The 16,093-nt window shown below is 34.8% G+C and overlaps 1 protein-coding gene across 1 annotated transcript in view; it reads right to left on the bottom strand.

Moving 5' to 3' along the window:
- Window positions 1-4,886: 4,886 nt before the first annotated feature.
- LOC133331427 (roundabout homolog 2-like) overlaps window positions 4,887-16,093 on the bottom strand; it is a gene marked incomplete at both ends in the record, with an annotated part of 36,260 nt that continues 25,053 nt past the window's right edge. The window contains 2 exons of the mRNA XM_061539817.1: window positions 4,887-6,494; window positions 13,379-13,619. Of these exons, the coding sequence (XP_061395801.1) occupies window positions 4,887-6,494; window positions 13,379-13,619 (1,849 nt within the window). The remainder of the gene's footprint in view (window positions 6,495-13,378; window positions 13,620-16,093) is intronic.

The following is a 16,093-nucleotide window of genomic DNA, read 5'->3' as shown; positions in this document are numbered from 1 at the left end:
AACCAACGGTGAAGGGAATGTGGACAAGTAATTAGAAGAACTGTACTGAATATTAGTAATATTCGGAAAATATGTCAGTGTAAGGAAGAGGTGCTGTTGACCTCTAATCGGGAAGAGTGTGCAACTACAACGAAATATTACCCAGGCTCGGAATAAAAATCCGCAAAAGAGAGAGTTCTGTTGTAGCTGTGTAGAGTGTCGTATGGTTGTGTAGAGTATCGTATGGTCCGACTATACTGCTCCGCTCACTGGTTGTACATATGTTTGTGGTGCATCAAACCCCATATTTTTCCGATTGAGACGGCACATCGTATTTTGTTGAAATCGGTTCAGATTTAGATATAACACCCATATATAGCTTCGTCCGATTTTATCTAAATTTCGATTGAGACATAATAAAATCATCGATTGAGACATAATCTTGCACAGCGTACTAAAGTAAGTCTTAGTTAATGTGTGTGGATTTTTTTTTTAGAAAACAGTTCAGATCTAGATAACTTCCATATATATTGTTTCGTGCGATTTAGTGTAAATGGTTCACCAAACTCCCAATATTTGTCCGACTATGTTTATTCGATTTACACGAAATTTGGCAGAGGTGACTTTAGATTGATGAGTATTAAAGCTGCAAAAATCTGTTTAGATTTAAATATATCTCCCATATATATTTTCGTCTGATTTTATGTAAATGGTGCACCGAGGATACCAAATGGTTTACGCCACGGTTGCTCAGTTAGGTCCAGATTTACATGCAACTCCACATACATTATTTTGTCTCTATTACTTACAAATGGTAAACCAAAGAATCCGATTATTAACAATGCAGTAAAAAGTTTTATATGTAAGCTTTTAGCGGAGGGTATAATCAGTATGTAAAGGACAAACACTTGTTATTTCCAAAAACCAAAGACCAACCTTATGAGACGATTGTGGAACCATTTAATAATTTTCGTACAACCCAGCCGCAAAATTATCTAATCCCTACACGCAAATTTATGTAGTTCTAAAGTTCAAGATTCTAGCTCTATTACATCCTGTCGTAAAAATGTTACTGCAATTAGTACAATTTATTATATTTTTTGTACCCTTTGGTTCATCTATTCTCCACTCTATCTGTGAACCTGATACCAAAGTTAAAAGTTTTATTTTTATACCCTTCACCACACAGTGGTACAGGGTATTCTGTCTTTGTGCATATGTTTGTAACAGGCAAAAGGAAACGAGATAGACCCATAGTTCCTTTTGAGAATATGCATAGAAACACTTTCTGTGTCGATTTATGCATGTCCGTCCGCCCGTCTGTGCGTCTGTTGGTGTTAAATTTTAAACAAAGTACAGGTCGCATTTATAATCCGATTTGGATGAACGTTGGCACAGCTAATTTGTTTGGCCCAAGGACGAACCCTATTGAAATTGGGAAAAATCGGTTCAGATTTAGATATAGCTCCCATATATATTTTCGTCGGATTTAATGTAAATGGTGTACCAAAGTCCCCATATATCTTTCGATTTGCACGAAATTTGGTATAACGTACTAAATTGAGTCTGGAATAATGTCTGCCAAGTTTCGAGAAAATCGGTCCAGATTTAGATATAGCTCCCATATATAGTTTCGTCCTATTTCATGTAAATGGTGCACCAAAGTTCCTATATATCTTCCGATTTGCACGAAAGTCCACATATATCCTCCGATTTACACGAAATTTAGCATAACGTACTGAATTGAGCCTAGAATGATGTCTGGTATGTTTCGTGAAAATCGGTCAAGATTTAGATATAGCTCCCATATATAGTTTCGTCCTATTTCATGTAAATTGTGCACCAAAGTCCACATATATCTTTCGATTTGCACGGAATTTGGCATAGCGTACTGAATTTAGTCCAGAATGATGTGTGCTGAGTTTCGTAAAAATCGGTTCAGACCTAATTGATACACCAAGGAACCAATATGTGACTGATAGGAACAAAACATACTAAAGTTAGTATAACCTAACCTGTGACAAGTTTCGTTGAAATCGGTTCATATTTGGATATAGCTTCCATATACATTTTCGTCCGATTTTAAGTAAATTGGACATCAAACTCCTCGTGTTAGTCATATTGACACCAAATTCTGCACAACGTACAAAATTGAGAATAGAATAACGTAGCTGCGGATGACCTATTGATATTTGTTCGAAGTTCATTTACATACTTGTGTCCGATTGTAACAAACAAATGACATGTTTATGGATAGATCTAGGTCGATTCACATTTGTTAATAGTCCTGTTTAACATACCCGTAGTGGTGAAGGGTATCATATAGTCGGCCCCGCCCGACTTTATTACTTTCCTTACTGGTTCCATTCTATTTATTTTAGTCCCTTTTGGTATGAATTTCGAAAAACATGGACTGTCGCAAGTCTACACTCCCAAAATTGACCCCTTTCCGCAAAGTCAAGATGCATAGAAAAGTACACAGCGAGGTAATTAAATCACTGTCGTCCAAGACTAAGAGAACAAATTATAATCTTGGCACCACAGCATGGCTACTGAAATATCAGACTTCTGTGTATGCGCTGGTTATAGCTAATGATAAACCGTTTTTACGAAACGGAATATGCGACGTATAATTCTCCTTAGGTAAATCGCTCACAATTTGAATTGAGACATATACAATATATATTTTTCGGACTGAAATATTTAGACTTTCCAGTTATTATGAATCAATATGAATTATTAGAATTTTCGGTAAAAAGATTTGAAAAGTTCTGCCTATGTTTCTTCCTACTTTGCTCGCAGGGTTTTCCCCATTTTTTTGTGAAGAAAAATTTGTTATCAAGTAGCGGTATGCCTTTCTATATCCCTCTTGCTTCCTTTTGAACCCAAGATTTCTCCCTTCCCCAAGTTAGTGAAACACATTCATGTCAGTTTTTAATTAATTTATTGCACCAAAAACCAACTTGGCAGTGGAATTAAGTGTTCGTTTCATAGTTTCTTTTTTTATTTATTTATCATTTATATTAGCTTATTTCGATTTTTTATTTTTTAATAATAATTATTTATTTGTTATATTTTAAATTCAAGTATTACCTTTGAATTCTAAAAAGTCTTAAAGATTTCTATACAATATTTATTACAAATAATTTCTTGTTTTTGTCTAATCGCTACTAACATTTCTAACCCGCGCTTGATGCTGCTCTTAACTAAGCTGGGCTATAAAATAGATTTACTTTTTTTTATATATATAGAGATAGAGAGTCGTTTCAACGGATGAGCATTCAGAAAAAATAATAAAGAAACAAAAATAAATTAAAATATAATAATCTTTTTATTCGTATATTTTTGTTGTTTTTGTTCTTCATTGCTGCAATAATAGTTAGGTTTTTTTATTCGTTATCATCTTCTTTTCAGTTACTTTTACTACTTTTTTTATTAAACTTCAAAAGATCACAATTATACTGTACATAGTTGTTTTGTTTCGTGGTTTTTTGTTTTTGGGAAATAAAAAATACAGTCGAACGGGGTTAGAATGAGGGATTGGTTCAAAATTATTTTAGAATATCCATGGTGGTATTCTATTCATTTTCTTTGGATAATTGTTGAATGGTAGACAGGTAGACTTCAAATTCTCGAACGAAAATTGCCGAAGACTTGTACCCTGCAAATTTCCTATAAAACATGCTGAATGTTTTGGGACACACTTTCAAATTTTTTATAAAGTCAGGAAAGGTTGGGACCCTTCAAAATTTTCTATAGAAAATTCTGGAAGGCTTGGGACCCTTCAAAATTTTCTATAGAAAATTCTGGAGAGCTTGGGACCTTCAAAATTTTCTATAGAAAATTCTGGAAGGCTTGGGACCCTTCAAAATTTTCTATAGAAATTTCTGGAAGGCTTGGCACCTTTCAAAATTGTCTATAGAAAATTGTGGAAGGCTTGGGACCCTTCAAAATTTTCTATAGAAAAATTTGCTATATTTTGGAAGGCTTGGGATCCTTCAAAATTTTTTATAGAAAAATTTTGTATAAAAAATTCTGGAAGGCATGGGACCCTTCAAAATTTTCTATAGAAAATTCTGGAAGGCTTCGGACCCTTAAAATTTTTTTTACAAAATTCTGGAAGGCTTGGAACACTTCAAAATGTTCTATAGAAAATTCTGGAAGGCTTGGGAACCTTCAAAATTTTCCATAGAACATTCCGGAAGGGTAGGAACCCTTCAAAAATTTTCTAGAGAACTTTCCGGAAGGGTGGGAACACTTCAAAAATGTCTATATAAAATTCGGGAAGGCTTAGAACGCTTCAAAATTCGGGAAGGCTTGGGACCCTTAAAATTTTTCTGTAGAAAATTGTGGAAGGATTAATTCCCTTTAAAAATTTCTCTAACCCCATATTGAAGCATTCCAGAAGGTTTGGGGCGCTTTTGTATAGAAAATTCCGGAACCCTGTATAAAATATCATAAAGGTTGAGGCCCTTAAACATTTCTCGAAGTGTTGGAGGCCTTTAGTGGACCATAAATGGTGGACGCCCAGTGGACCTGGAACTTCAGGAAAATTTCCCGTTTTGTCCTGCTTGTCTTAGCCACGTTCGACTGTATTTTTTATTTAATATATTTTTTCTTCTTCTTCATCTTTTAGGTTTTTCTTTGCATTTAAGAGGCTTCTGTAGGAGGTGGTGGTAGTGAAATATTTGCATTATTTTTCATTTATTTTTTTCGGTAATCCTTTCCTTTATGGCTAATGATTAATTCCTTGCATTGATCCTAGTAGAACCATTAACTTAGCTATATATTTTGTTATGGATAATAAATACATTTTCATCTGATTTTCTTTATAGGGTTTCTTCATCTTCTTTTCTATGGTATAGAGGAGGTGGCTTGATTATTTTCTTTATTAATACATAACTTACACATTGGCCGAAGGACCAAAACTACTAAAATATTTATTCGTATTATTATGATTAGTTAATAAATTATCGCTAGCGGTGGTGCTGGTGGTTGTTGTTATTGATGATGATGGTGTTGTTGTTGCTGTGGTATTATTGGTGGTCAGGGCATCTAAATTTGAGCTACTACAGCTGACATTTTGACTACAGCTATTATTGGGATTTGCGGTGGAGGAGGATAGGGAGGCTGAATTATTTGTTGTTGTGGTGTTGGTGGAGGAATTGTTCGAGCTATTATGATTGGTTGAGGGTTGTAATAGTTTATCACCTGCTGCATGGGCATACGATGGTGGAGGCTGCTGGTACTGTTGCTGCTGCTGACGCAATGCCTGATAGGCATCCGATGATACTGCCGACCAGGTACCATCTTTTGATTTAATATATAAATGCTGTTTATTGGGCTGCTTACTGCCAAAGTGATGATAATCACTGGCCGCAATTGAGGAGCTCGAGGCCCAATCGTTGAGCAGTTGATTCGTGGAATTACTTATCAGTGAAAAATCATTGTCATTGAAGCTGTCGTTGTGACCGCCGCTGTTGGTAAGGAAATCTAAAGTATTGTTGCCATGCTGCTGCTGTTGTTGGCCACCCTTATTATTACCCAGTGAGCCATTATTCTTACAGAGGCTACCGAAATTAATGTTATTCTCGCTTTTGAACATTTTGGGATTACGTGGCCGGCGCAGAGTGCCAGCACCCCCGCCATTGATCATCTGGGTGGCCAATGTTGTATTGGCATAGGCACCCAGCCCCTGTTTCAATGCATTGCTGGCCACCAGCAGCTGTTGTTGCTGCAATTGCTGCTGCTGTTGTTGCTGTTGCCTTTGACTTTGTGATTGCATGCTGTTCGTATTAAAAGGATTTAAACGTGTCGGTTGCAATGGCTCATTGTTCATCAAATCAAAACGATTCTCGGTAATGTTGATTTTATTGCCCGTCGCCGTCGCATTTGATGTCGATGAGGATGTTGTGGATTTTTTCTGTGACGATGAGCCCGTTACTGACTTGGATGGTGAGGCCGACAAAATGGCCGTGGATGCTGTACTGGCTGTCATTTTATCGGGGAATGTCGATAACAGATTGTTGCCAAAGGCATTGTTATCCATACCCATTATACTGCCGCCACCTCCGCCGCCGTAATGATTGCTAGGTGGTGCTGAATAGAGACTGGATGTTATACTGCCCATGGTCGAACGATAATCATCGTTGTTGTTCGAGCGCATTGTTGATGAGGACAATAATTTTTGTTCATTTCCCCGGTCTCGCAGTCCATCTAAAATATCACCTGATGCCCGGTCGCCTTGGTTCGTTTTAATCGAGGATGTGGTTGTGTTCGTTCCGTTTCCTCGATTTTGATATAATTTGGCGTTTGCCACAAGATTTGTTGTTGCATAGGCACCACAACTATCATAGAGAGATTGTTGTTGTTGCTGTTGCTGCTGATAGGCCTTATTGTTGGCAAGTAGTTGCTGCTGTTGTTGCAATAACGTTGCATGTGCACTTCCGCCATTTGGTGTTTTAAATGTTGAACATGCAACTTCAGCATAATCCGGCATATTTAGTGGTGTAAGTCTGAAAATAAAAAGAGAAAAAACAACAACCAATGAAATCAGTTACCAAGAAAAAAAGCAACAACATCGACAACGAAACTCAAAAATGTAATTTGTAATATCAACATCAAACGAATGAATGACTGACTGAATGAATGTAATATGCATGCAATGAAATTTTGAAGTGAAAAGGGGAGGGAAAACATTTTATATTCTACGGTTTTGTTTTTCGTTTTCTTTTTAGCCTTCTCTTTATTTTACTCAAATATTATTTCATGTTCATTCATGTTCTCTGGAAGTCAATATATACACAATAATGAGTGGTTGTTAGCCAAGTTAGTTCTCAACCTCCTTCTATTAATTGGATATGTTGTCGCATTAACAATTTTGTCGAATAGAAAAAAATAGATTGCGTGAAACATGTACTAACGATGTACTAATTGCAGTAGATTGATTACCTAGTTCCGTACAAGATTATATGACATGGAATATGATAAGGAAATACAAATAATAATAATAGAAAGGTTATTAACAGGGGTCGACACTCCACTAGTTTATTCGTATTTATACCCTTCACTGTGGTACAGGGTATTATGTCTTTGTGCATATGTTTGTAACAGGCAAAAAAATCGAGATAGACCCATGGTTCCTTTTGAGAATATGCATAGACTCACTTTTTAAGTCGATTTATGCATGTCCGTCCGTCCATCCGTCCGTCCGTTCGTCCGTCTGTCCATGTTAAATTGTAGACAAAGTACAGGTCGCATTTGTGATCCGAATTGGATGAAATTTGGCATAGTTTACTTATTTGGCCCAAGGATATAGGCCATAGGATATAGCTCCCATATATATTTTCGTCCGATTTAATGTAAATGGTGTACCAAAGTCACTATATATCTTTCGATTTGCACGAAATTTGGCATAGCGTAATGAATTAGGCCAAAATGATGTGTGCTAGATTCATGAAAATCGGTTCAGATTTAGATATATAGTTTCGTTCGATTTTATGTAAATGGTGTACAAAAGTCCCTATATATCTTCCGATTTGCACGAAATTTGGCACATCGTAATGAATGAAGTATAAAATGATGTGTGTTAAGTTTCCTGAAAATCGGTTCAGATTTAGATATAGCTCCCATATATATTTTCGTCCGATTTAATGTAAATGGTCCACCAAAGTCCCTATATATATTTTTTTTTTGATTTGCATGAAATTTAGCATTTGGTATTCAATTAAGTCTAGAATTATGTGCGCTAGGTTTCGTGAAAATCGGTTCAGATTTAGATATAGCTCCCACATATATTTTCGTCCGATTTAATGTAAATGGCGCACCTAAGTCCCTATATATCTTTCAATTTGCACGAAATTTGGCACAGAGTAATGATTTAGGTCTAGGATGATGTGTTTTAAGTTTCGTGAAAATCAGTTCAGATTTAGATATAGCTCCCATATACATTTTCGTCCAATTTAAGGTAAATGGTGTACCAAAGTCCCTTAATATATTTCGGTTTGCACGAAATTTGGCACAGCGTCATGAATTAGGTCTAGAATAATGTGTGTTAAATTTCCTGAAATCGTTGAAATCGGTTCAGATTTAGATATAGCTTCTATAACTGATCAAATGAAAAAATTGGTATAGGTTGCAGAATGACATGTTTATGGATCCAATATCATTTTGCTGGTCCTTTAAAAATGCGACGTATGTTAGGATTCATTTGTTGAATATACCCAAAGTGTTGAAGGGTATCATATAGTCGGCCCCGTCCGACTTTACTACTTTCCTTACTGTTTTTTTTTAATGAAATAGAAAAATCAATTTGCAGGACAGAAAACGATTACTGAACACACAGACAAGCATACATACATACGATTGAGGAAATGACCAGGCAAATAAGCACAAACATATTTAATCTGGGTATACAATTATGGTTGCAACATTATCTGAAATGTACTTCTATAACCGAACTTTGATTGGACAATATCTGAGAGTTATACCACAGAAACAAATGACTAATGTTGAATAAAAAGACGAGAGGTGGAAACATAAACCTGCGAAAATAGTTCAGCTTTAAAACACACATTTAAAAAATGTGTTATTCAAGCAAACATTTTTATGATAAGATAAATGAAAGATTGGGGTATAAAAGCGGTCGATAATTACTTAAAGGTTTTCTAGTTTTCTGAGGAATGCAAGTCTGAGTAAAATCAATATGAAGACTACAGAAAATTTTTGAAGGTTTAGTATGCTTCAAAAATTGTCTAAGACGTGAATACAAAATATATTTTTCTTTTGACAGAAATATTCCTCTTCAATTCGTCCATATATATATATAATTCGTCCGTATTTTCCCATATTAATTATTCTTCTTTCTATTTTCTTCATGTTACCTATCACTTTGTAGTGGTGATATAATTTACTTTTTTATTTCTTTATTTCAAAATACTTCAACTAAAATATTTTCCTAAATCATTCCTTTAACACAAACAATTCATAATAGCATCACTGCGTTTTTCAACTCAATTAAATAAAATGAAAACCCCACAAAAACCAAAAGGATATCAAGAAAAGCAATTATCTTAGAAAAAAAAGAAAAAAAACATTTTTCACAATTCTCTACTAAATTCAACCCAAAAAAAACCTGAACCTGAACACAACCCCAAAAGATAGAAAATATGGTCAACAAAACTGAACTAATTAAAAACCACTTAAGTTATAACTCGACAAAAATATTCGAAAGAAATATCAGCAGAACAAGAACATCTTAAGTAAGTTTAGACTGCCACATTTCTACCGCACATAGATACACAGACTCCTTCAGGTAAATTCATTTTTCTAAAATGAATAAATGTTGTTTTGACTCCTCAACGTAGAAAAAAGAAGAGAAGATAGGAGAAAACTCAGAATATGATACTTAATTAAGAAAATTATGTTAAAAGATGTTTCAACAATTTTTGTTTTCGGTTAAAAGGTGTAGGGGGTTTTAAATGTCTATGGGCATTTATTTTTTTCGGTTTGTCTGTATGGTGAAGCTGGGTAAATGGAACAAGTGTTAGGAATAGTATAATCTTGAGGCTAGAATACCTGAGCATAAAATTGTATTTCACCGAAGAAAAATTGAATTAAAATTTAATTTATTATAAAATGTGTAGGCATTATGTGTGTCAAACCTTGGACAAAAAAATGCAATTTGTGATGAGAAATCAAAAAATATACCTATTACGAAGGGGTGGTTTCCTTTAAGATATGACCACTGGCATTCTAAGGTATGGGGGGGGGGGGGTAAGAAAAAATCGAACTAGGAAAACAAATGTTGCCCCAACAATGTCATGTCCATTTAATATTGGGGTATGTTACGCTGATGATGTTATGCTAAATAACAAAAACTAATTACAACGTTGTTTTAATACTCCGTAAAAATAAGGGAGAATTGTTTTGACCGGAAAAATTGTAACACATTGCAAAGTACGTAATACCGATAGTTATATTTTTAAAATATTTAAAAAAAAAGAAAATAAATTGTATATAGCTTTAAATAAATAATATTGTATGAAATAATAAGCGGCCGTTCGATTTCATGCCTTCATAGAGTGGTTCAATCATATAACAAGGAATACACGAATAAACTGCATGGAGGCGACGTTTATTTCGAAGGGTAAATAATTCCGACTTATTTACAGAAAGGCTGAAACGCTTTTAATTGGGTGAGACCAAGGACTTTTAACGTGCATACGGACAAAACTTAGATACATCTTTTCACAAGCTAGATATCCGGGAATCATGCCAGATAGAAAAACAACATAAAACAAAAGGTAGCCAAGATCCACATAAGTCGTATAAAACTCAAATGCCGGAGAAAGACTCTTAGGTTAACGTAACACCATCACAAATGTCCTCTACATATATGATTTTTGGCTAAAAGGAAGGATGCGATTCAGACTCTTCACAAAAAAGGAAACTAAATTTATAAAATGCTGTTGTTGTTTCCGATCACTGGAACATCCGAATCTATAAATTAGTAAAATGGCGGACCTAGGAAAATTATTTTGTGGAAAGTGGACTGTTTTCTACACAAAACCAAGCTTAAATATGGAGAAGATCTTCACCGATTTTATTTATCCTTTTTCATATATTAGGTATGTAGTACTGAATTACGTGTTAATATTTAAAACCGATTGTTTTTGAGCTATCGTTCCCACCAATCGAAAAAGACACATTTAAAGTTTGAGAAACTCTCTTGCCGTCGCTTGATACTAAAACCAAAAATCGGCAACATGTTCAAAATTATTTGAGATTTAATTTTCAAATTTAAATGAGACATTATTGAGAAGTTATGGTTCATATAAAATGTAGACTTTGAAAACGAGAATGGAGGTCCCCTTATGTGAATGCTAAACTACCGGACCTTAGCATGAAGGCACACTTACCGGTGATAGGATGCGTGATAGTATTGGTTGAACCACCTCTCTTTGTAACCTATCATACAATAAGAACATTTGTACATCCAATTTGCATCCATTTTCGAAATAAGGTCTGGTTCATATCGACGCCTCCGAACCATAGTATGCTAAGTCGTATGCTAAGTTAAAGTTCTTCACGTTTTTAGATACTGCGGTTCTTAATTTAAATTCACTGAAATTTTGGTAATCATCGGCCAATCCAAACCAAAGTTATAAGCAAAAATGTACTTAGCATGGCACGTACGATTACTTTGAAAGCTTCTACTGAAAAACTCACTTTTCAGACTTAGCATACTATGGTTCGGAGGCGTCGATATTATGTCATTCCGTTTGCACACCTAAATATATTCACCGAAGACCCTAGTCTGGATCGGAATACAATTCTATGTCGCTTTGGCTATGTGAACCTGCCGGTCTGTTGAAATAACTCGCTCCCCGCTAAATTATCACAATTCCGTGGACATTGAGCACGCTTTTTAACCGTGGTAGCCCGATACTCCACATTATTATGTGTTTTGTATATATAATGTGGAGTATATACGTTTGCAACCGAATAGATTCAAATTGTGATATTGTTTTCTACAAAAAAATTACCAGGATTTGTTCATGTTTTGGTATAGTCCCCATGTAACGGAATCCTAAATTTGCTGTATTTTGAGGAACACACACATGTCAATATCGACTCAGCTAGGTGAGATATGACGATCGGAATACTTAAATGTGGGTCTAGAACCAATATTTCGCGGCGTTACAAACTCTTGGGACTGCATAAAGATATAATACCCTGACAACATAGTTGTGTATATATAAGAATCCGGCGATAGTCCCATATAAAGGTCCAGTCACGTTAAAGTATTTTTATTGCCCTTGGCGCATTTTCGATCATAATTGGCTATATTACTGCAATTTGGCATTCCGTTTTCTGTTAGCCATAACATAGCCCGCAAATAAAAGCTCTATTTCTGGTATTTTTAATGTTCAACTCATGGTTTAACTTAACTACATTTTTGCTTATTATACCCTACACAACTATGTTGTTAGGGTATTATAACTTTGTGCAGGCCCAAATGTTTGTAACGGCGCGAAATATTGGTCCTAGACCCGCCTTTAAGTTTCCATCGTTATATCTCGACTAGCTGAGTCAGTCTAGACATGTGTGTCCGTCCGTCCGCCTGCACATTATAATTTGTAAACACGATACAGGCCACAGTTATGGACCAATCTTCATGACATTTTGCATGCAGGGCGGGTTCTGGCCAATGAAGACCCCTATTTTGGTAAAGATCGGATAATATTTAGGGTATGAAATAGATCAAATACTTAATTTTTGTCTGATTTTCTGGTCGCTGTAGAGGCCGCATTTATGGCCCAAACATCGCGAATTTTAACACGGAGAAGGGGATCGGACCAAAGAATAAGCATGCCTGTTTTGATGAGGTTCAATGGACTCTGACTTTTGTGTGAAAAATGACAAACTTTGTATTCTATGGCGTATACATTTACATCCGAGAACTTGAGTGGTTGACCTTTAAATTGATACCAATTATATTGTCGTATGTACTCAGATGTGGGTGTTACAGTTAAATATTTTAATATGACAGTGTAAAAAAGAGGTTCTATTGACCTCTTAATTGGGCAAGAGGGTGCAAATATCACGAAATATAGCCCAGGCTATAAATACCCGCAGAAAGTTAGAGTTCCGTGGTAGTGGTGTAGGTCGGTCCCGTCTGACTATACTGCCCCGCTCACTGGTTTTTTTATTTATAATTTTGATCTTCTGCATGACAATTTTTATAACTCCTCCTGCGCAATATTTTCGCAACCTGTTTTGTTAATACTCGTGGATACTTCATTGCACGTCTGTATCCTTCACCATAAATGTAATTTTAGTTTTTTTTTTGCCCATAACTCCTCTTTTTAGTTCAGTTCTTCATTGAATATCTAATGAAAATCAATATTTCATTATCCACATAGCGATTTTTCGAATACTCCTTCTTTTAATGGTTATGTCAAATCCCTACTCAGCACGGATCTCTTCAATTAAATATTCGAAAGGAGAAAACTCATGATAATTTCCAATTTATCTATCATTACGTTTACGTGCTCTGTGCTATGGCAAGAAAAAAAATCCCATAAATAATCCATGGACTTATGCTATGCGACTATACCATCCCACACCACCTCAAGTGGAGGAACGACGTTATTATTAATTTCGACAATATGTATATTTTTTACAAGCATTTTTGTTTATCACGTAAATGCTTAAGTTTATGTTCATGGATGTGTGGATGGAGATTTCGCATTAAACCCTTTTTGCTATACAGAAAAAAACGAAGAGGAAATGTTTAGAGATTTGCAAAGCTTGGCGGAAATCATATCCTAATATATATGTTTAGGTGTGTGTGTGTGCTTGTGTTTGAAAAAGAAAAAAAGTGAAAAATGCTTACCTTTCATAATCCGGCAATGGCATGTTAGGCTGATTTTGTTGCTGTTGTTGTTGATGATTGTTGTGGTGGGACTGTGATGTAGCCTGTCCCGTAACTTGTGCGTAATCTGGCAATTGCTCCTTTGTTGTACTGCTGCTGTTGTTGGCCTGACGCCAAACACCGCCTGTTGGGTCGATCCAAACACCATTGGCATTTAAGGGTAATGTGGGGAATTTCCTTACGGCACCGATTGCGTGATTTCCTAAAATGAAAAAGAGAAAATAGCAGTAATCATAAAATACTGGGCGTTAGGGAGGTTAATGTAAAGAAATGCAAAACAATATTCGGAATTTCTATTTTAATAAAAACATATTTCATTTCTATTGTTCGGTCTTATCACACAGCGTTGAAACCTTTTGTAGTTTATTGTTTTATTTCCAGTCGAGTTGTTTTTTTTTTTTTTTGGTTCTAATATTTTATTACAAATTGCTAACTCGTTTCTCTCTCTCGCTCGGTTTCGGAAATAAACAATTTATTAGAATGTTTGTCATTCGGTGTGGTGTGGCTTGGTTTTTGTTTACCTTTATCGACTTATCTCTCTTTTGGGGTTGTAAACAACAAGCTTTTGTGTGCAAATTAAGTTTGTAGTTTATTGCTTAATTTTATTTTAGGCAATTTATAAAAAAATTTGACAAATTTGTATTTTTTATGTCCCGAAAATATTTTATCTGATTTTGTTGTGGTAGGCGTCTTAATTGCTTAGATACATATTAAGTGGTCTTTTTCTCTTTATGGCATTCTTATTGTGTTTGAGATTATTTATATTTTTATGAGTTACTAAATGCTGATTATCTCTATGACCCATTTATGTTTTGTGTATTCTTAAGGATGAGCTATTTTAGGAGGGACCTTTGAAAACAAAGTTATCGATAGTGTATTAAAATTTGTTGTCTATGTGCAATACCTCGAAAAAAAAAATAACGGAGACTTCATAGAGTATTTTTAAAGTATATGTCCGCACGATGGGTATCAGACCATCTTACCATCAATGATCAATATTGGTCAAATTTTGGATATGTGGTACCTCACAAATGTCGGTAATTTGGGCAGTTTGAACACGCCTTTCAATATTGGCCCACGTTTCCCCTATTCTCAGGACTTGATACACTTTTTTTAGCTGAATTAGTTCAAATTTTAAATGTTTGGTTCACATTGGCTCTCCCTCCGTTTTTCATGGATTCTCATATCTTTGGGTTCTCTCGCTTATTGCCCAAAATTATGAATATCGGTCGATCTTTGCATATAAACCTCATAAAAGCTTCCACGAAGTGGATTTAATATTTTCAAAATAAGTCAATCGTTAAACCTATCTCCATGCTAAGATCACATGTTCGTTTCGGTATGTTCAAGATCTTGTATCAAATTTAGAACCTGAGAATCTGTAATTAAGTATATAGTTTTCTTCGAGCCAACATTTACCATGACATATCAACCATTTAAAAGTTCCGAACGTATGTTTATTAACCAGCTCATGGGGGAGTTATAAAAAGTTCATTTTTTGATTTGTATAAGGCGTGCATTTTTCGAAAGATCTAACAAGAATATAAAGCATGGGTCTTTTAAGATTATCTTGGGATGTTCAATGTATAAAAAGGATTTTTAAAGATCCAGCAAGACTATTTTTCAAGATTTTTTATGAGAATTCAAAAATCATGTAGGCCTATATATTGTTTAAAATTGTTCGGATATCCCAATAAGAATATAATTTAGCATAGATTTTTTGAAGATTTTTTAGGGAACTCAACAAGAATGTAAAGCGTTGGCTTTTTACAGATTTTTGGAAGAATTTTAGACGAAAATAACCATGGATTTTAAAGTTTTGTTTGAGGATCCAATAAGCTAGAGTTTTATATTTCTTTGAAGAATCCAATAAAAATTTTAGGCTTGGATTTTTTTTTAAGATTATCTGCGAAAACCGAATAAAAACAATGAAGATTATTTTGAAGACCCTATTAGAATATTAAGCGTGGCATTCGTAAAGACTTTTTTGGAGGACCCGATAAGAATATTAAGCTTGGATTTTTTTTGGAAGGGCCAATAAAAATATTAAGCGAGGATTTTTAAAGATTTTTGTGGAAGAACCAATAAGAATATTAAGCGTGGATTCTTAGAGATTTTCTTCGAATACCCAAAAAGAATATGAAGTGTGGATTTTTAAAGATTTTCTTCGAAGACCCAATAAGAATATGAAGCGTGGATTTTTAAAAGATTTTCTTCCAAGGCCCAATAAGAATATGAAGCGTGGATTTTTAAAGATTTTCTTCCAAGACCCAATAAGGATATGAAGCGTAGATTTTAAAAGACTTTCTTCCAAGACCCAATAAGAATATGAAGCGTGGAGTTTTAAAGATTTTCTTCCAAGACCCAATAAGAATATGAATCGTGGATTTTTAAAGATTTTCTTCGAAGATCCAATAAGTATATGAAGCGTGGATTTTTAAAGATTTTCTTCGAAGATCCAATAAGAATATTACCAGATTTTATTCGAAGACCCAATAAGAATATTAAGCTGGATATTTAAAGATTTTATTCGAAGATCCAATAAGAATATTAAGCATGGATATTTTCGAAGGCCCAATAAGAATATTAAGCATGGATTTTTAAAGAATTTATTTGAAGACCCAATACGAATATAAAGCGTGCATTTCTGGAAAGACCCAATAACAATATTGAGCG

Source organism: Musca vetustissima, unplaced genomic scaffold, assembly GCF_032173495.1.
Source record: "Musca vetustissima isolate MV318-11 ecotype Yass unplaced genomic scaffold, APGP_CSIRO_Mvet_v1 utg135051, whole genome shotgun sequence".
In the NCBI taxonomy this organism is placed as follows: Eukaryota; Metazoa; Arthropoda; class Insecta; order Diptera; family Muscidae; genus Musca; species Musca vetustissima.
This window is presented reverse-complemented; position numbering and strand designations above follow the sequence as displayed.